Source organism: Pelobates fuscus, chromosome 3 (assembly GCF_036172605.1).
Source record: "Pelobates fuscus isolate aPelFus1 chromosome 3, aPelFus1.pri, whole genome shotgun sequence".
Lineage (NCBI taxonomy): Eukaryota > Metazoa > Chordata > Amphibia > Anura > Pelobatidae > Pelobates > Pelobates fuscus.
Genome location: NC_086319.1, coordinates 66,474,834 through 66,480,183, shown reverse-complemented (window position 1 = coordinate 66,480,183; position 5,350 = coordinate 66,474,834). Strand labels below are relative to the sequence as shown.

Below are 5,350 nucleotides of genomic sequence, written 5' to 3'. Positions count from 1 at the left end.
TCCCAGGTCATGTTTCCATTATACAAGTTTTAGCCTAGAAAACAAATGTCCAGAGTAATGAGAACGTCCTTTCGTAATTACAACTTTTTTCTTTTATATAATATGTATATACTCTAAAATATTATTATCAAAAAAATTACCCATGGCATCTCTTTAGGCTTCATATCTGTTAGAAAACACAAAACTGTTGTTCTTTTTTTAAAGGTGTCATAATGTATAAGTTTGAGGCAACCATATGATGTGTTCTCATGTGCATAAAACACAGCTAATGCAAACAACAAAGTGTCAAAAAGCCATTAAACTGAAACCAGACATTGGGGGAAGGAGGGGCTTTTTAGACAGCCCCCTGTAGGGGATGCAGTGGGATATGCTAATGGTTGTTAGCCCAGCGGACCAACCTCCTGTAATGGTTTTATATATAAAGGTAGTGAGCATTAATGCAGAGACACTTAGCTTTGGCTTACTAACTACTGAGGAAATTGTCCAAAGGGACTTCAGGGTCATTTCCTGAACCTTGATCACTGAGTCTACCTTGTGTTACTAATCCTTGATTCACTAACACCAACAAGAATGGAAATGGTAGATGGATGCCATTTTTCCCCATCTGAATTCTTTTACGACAGCTCTTGTATACCTTCTCCTGAAGAGGAATTCACAGATGAATTTGAGCATGGGATGTCTGTCTATGACGCTCACAAAAATGACCTGCAAGAATCCGATGAAGAAGAGCATGTTAGAGCACCCACTGGCCACCACCAAGCAGGTCACTGTCTGATGTGGGCATGTAAAGCCTGTAAACGTAAGTCCTCTACCATGGATAGGAGAAAGGCAGCAACCATGAGGGAGCGAAGGCGTCTTAAGAAAGTAAACCATGCTTTTGAAACTCTGAAAAGATGCACCTCTGCCAACCCAAATCAAAGACTACCTAAGGTGGAAATCCTTAGAAATGCAATTAAATATATAGAAAGCCTCCAAGATCTGCTTAGAGAACAAGTAGAAAATTATTACAGCCTCCCAGGACAGAGCTGCTCAGAACCAGGGAGTCCAGAGTCCAGCTGTTCGGACGGCATGGTAAGAATCATATCCAAATCAATGCTTGAATTGTAGCGGTGACATTCCAGCTGTTTATGGACTACACTTCCATTAATTCTACGCCAGTGGGTTCTGAGATTGTAACCCAATAATAGCTGAAAAGTTGCTTTATACCAATGCAGAATTTATCATTTTAACTTAAAGTTATTTCTTAATAATGCTTATTTTAAGAATACTTCTATTGGACTGTAATATACCCGTAGCATGATATATGTCAACAGGTAAAAATAGACAATTTAACTGATATAACGAAGTCTTGAATTCTGGAGAATGAAGCAGTATCTCTAAACATTACTGAATAATTAGCTAAATAATTTATTTGAACTGCAATGTATAATGTACTATATGTAGTTATTGTTTTGTTTTTGTTTTTTATTGTAAAGCAGTCAGTAGAACAGCACATGTTAGAATCATTTGCCGTTCTGTTTTATGATAATGAGTTAAGAAGTGTCTTTCTTTTCCCATGTGAAAAGAGCCCTTTGGAAGCTGTGCATTTTATTGTTTGTTGGTTTAATTCTGCCAGGTTGCCATGTGTACAGCACTGGGAAAGAGTACTCCACTTAAATTAGTGTGGCCTCCCTCGTCTTCAATCCATTCTCCATGCTTAACATGTTACACATTTTTGCTAGATTTCTATTTTGCTATGCTGCTCATTTTTCAATATGACTTTCCTAAATTAGCAGCCGTTAATGTCACGAAAGTCGATTACATCCTCATATAGCCTCAGTTGTGGTTTTTACATGCAAAGTATTCCGTATTCATTCGTACATACCTTTAAAGCATATTATGCCTCGGTTAATTATACATGTATTTTCTGTTTCTTTAGACAGAATGCAGCAGCCCACAGTGGTCCAGAAAGAATTCCAACTTCAACAATGTGTATTGTTCTGATTTACAGACATGTGAGTATTTAATACATTCTATATTTTTATACTTGTTTTATTTTTGTTATCTTATCTCATATATTGTATATGAATAGAGCTTCCATTTACTAGAATTTCACCATGCAGATTGTTAATATTTGTGGACAATATTTATACAAATGTAAAAGTCAGCTAGCCCTTTCTTTACTTAAAAATCATTTTCTACATAAGCCCATTTGTGTATTACAAAACAAAGTTAAAAATAATACAAGTATGTTCTTTGTTTTATCCACTAGCTTTTTCTACAAACAAGCTTGCAACTCTGTCCAGCCTCGACTGTTTGTCTAGTATTGTAGATCGGATTTCATCTTCGGGTCAGTGTTCTTCAAATATTCATGAATCCATCTCCTTATCGCCCACGACCAGCATGGACTCACCACCAACGACACCCGAAATCTCTGACTCCAGACCCATTTACCACGTGTTATAAGCCTGTGCCATGTGAATGCCATCGATGTTTCCATTCCATACTTTAGGTCTTAATTCAAAAACTTTTATCATAGTCCTGAGAATGAGAATGCCCCTAAACCTGTAAAGACTAAAAATAATATATATGTGTATATAAACTGATATTTTGTATGTGAATAAATTATAATTCTGCTCAACATATTGCATTAGACGATGAAGCACACCTTTTTTTTATCTTCCATTTTAATTGCCACCTGCAAAAAGCTTGGCTTACAAAAAAAATAGGGTATATAATTGTCTAATGAACCTCTAATGAATTTTTTTTTTATATATCTAAATGACGTTTAGAGCACTTTATGTCATTTAAACCTGCCTTTTTATATGATTACTTTTAAACAATGTTGCATGAAAACAAACATTTTATATAAAAACTGCATAAAACGTCCTTTTTGAGCAAGGTTACGTGTAATGATTCATAGTCGTGCATGTTGTGTTGTGTAGTCAAAGGCGACTGAGCTGTGAATGTAACAATGATATGGGGATATTTCAATGTAATAAGAACGTTTTACAATTCCTACAAGCACATCGTGAAACCACATTAACCCTTTCAGTGCTGGCCTATGGCTGTTTGTGCGTATGTGAGTGTGTGTAGTGCTTATGTATGCAGCAAACTTTCATTTAACTCTTATCTTATCGTAAATATAAGCATTTTTTTTATCTTCTTATAGGATTAGTTTAATAATGGAAAACAAGTACCTACTGTGGACATGAGAGTAGGGGGACGGTGAGACAAACTTCCCAGAATATATAGTGAGGGGACGAGAGCAGTAAGAACCCTCTAGGTGTGATAGTGCAACTTTTCAAATATTTTTTTTGCTGTTTAACCCCTTAAGGACACATGACATGTGTGACATGTCATGATTCCTTTTTATTCCAGAAGTTTAGTCGTTAAGAGGTTAAGAAAGGTAAAAAACATGTTTTAAGGAAGTTGGTTACATTCTTTGCCTAGCTTTTAAAACAAATAAATTTTATCAAGCACAGGTAAAATTGGAAATAACTTTATTAAATTATTGGGTTTTTTTTGTGAGAAATATCATAATTATTTATATTAAACGCATCATCGATCGTATATCATTTTACCTATAACAAACTACATTATTTAGCACGTACCTCCTAGGGAGTATTTTTTTTTTTTGTTAGGACAGGCTGTTGCCCACATATTTTTTTTTTGTTGGTTCCTATGCTGATGGACTGCAGCTGCTATAATTTTTGTTCTGCCCGTCTGCAGACCTACTTTTCTTATAGGCTGGCTGAAAGTCATGGGACTCTTGGTCCACTGCAGATGATGTGACAAATGTTTGCCCTTTCATTAAGTGTAAGAGGTGTAAGCAGTATGCAAAGGGAAAATGCACTGATAGGAGGTTAACTGTAAAGCGCTGCAGAATTTGTTGGCGCTATATAAATAATAACATAATAATAATAATAATAATAACTGCTGTGCATACATCCGTTATGCATCATGAAAACAGTGCATTCCAGTACCATGACTGAGCCATGCTTACCTCCTAACTTATGTTGCTTTATGGAGTTATGTACTAACGTGTGAAGCGGATCTCACACTAGCACATACATTCGATTGAAAAACATTGAAGCGGAATAGGTTTCTCTCCAATGTAACAAACTTTAGATTGGAAAAGGTTGCACATGCTTTCAGCCCACGGAAGGATAAAACAGGATAAAATATTATATTGTCTGTCTCATTATCACGATTAATATTGGTGAAACATGAAAGTAACATTGTTGTAATGTAAGAAAAAAAAAAGGACAGTAAAATGGGTATCAAAATGGGACCAAAAGAAATGAAAATTAAGAACCCGTAAATGAATCAACTCTTGTTCAATCCCCATCGCCACTTATTCCCTTAATAATAATCTATTATTACCTTGCATTGCTGCTTATGGTCAGAAAACAATCTAGGTTTATTCGCTGAACAGTGAGTTGTGATGGTCAAACAACAACAGCAGAGTTGTAAATATTCCTTTTGCAATTATTATAATCGCAATTCACAGTTTAGTCCAATTAATTAGAATATGAAGTTCTGAATTGCATATATCTTTATTCTCCAATACCTGCAGATAATGTTACAAAATCCAGCACACTCACTCATTCACTAAACAGCACGTTAAAATCTCAAAAACATAAAAAACCACCCAATCAAGCTAAAAATATTGTGGGTTTAGTTACAGTATATGATCATACATTGTATAAACCTGCCACAACGTCAATGTACCCCATTTTAGCAGGTCCTATCCTAGCAATCTAATGCCTGCTCTTATGAGATTAACCCACTCACTTGGGAAATGCTTCCCCCCAGGGCTCTCTGCAGTGCAAGGTTAGATACGACCTTGGAATGAAGCTTCTATGACAGGGATTTTTTTCATAGTGATTTAACTTTGCACAAGGCTGCTGGAACAAAATGGCTAATTTTCTCTCCCAATACATCCCAGCACTGCATGCTTTTTAAACGTATTTTTTAGATTATTTCCCCCCCACCTCCACTCACCGATATGTGTCATTTGCTGCTTGGGTAGTGGTGACTAAGGTTATAGCTATGCTGCTCATCATATTGGCACACAAAGTGTAGATCCTGCCTGAGCAATACAGATGATGCCATCCCAGACCAATTCAACACTGCCTGCTTCAGAAATGCCTTCACAGATCATGTACTTACTTAAAAAATTGATATACAGATCAATAACTCCCGTTTAGCTAGTTTCTCAATTTGCTGTTCAGGTCTTAATTATTATGATTTTTTATTAAGTTCACTAGTTATTGAATAAAGCAATAATTGATGATGGGCAGTTTATATAATTTAAACAATCATCAAAATGAATGTGTAGAATACAGGAAGAAAGTAGTGACCATAG

At 35.7% G+C, this 5,350-nt stretch overlaps 1 protein-coding gene across 1 annotated transcript; it reads left to right on the top strand.

Annotated features, from left to right (window-relative positions):
* Positions 1 to 454: 454 nt before the first annotated feature.
* MYF5 (myogenic factor 5) lies at positions 455 to 2,725 on the top strand. The gene is made up of 3 exons (XM_063445173.1): positions 455 to 1,071; positions 1,919 to 1,994; positions 2,252 to 2,725. Exons 1-3 carry the CDS (start codon positions 571 to 573, stop codon positions 2,443 to 2,445), a joined length of 771 nt encoding a protein of 256 aa, XP_063301243.1. The 5' UTR covers positions 455 to 570; the 3' UTR covers positions 2,446 to 2,725.
* Positions 2,726 to 5,350: the final 2,625 nt, after the last annotated feature.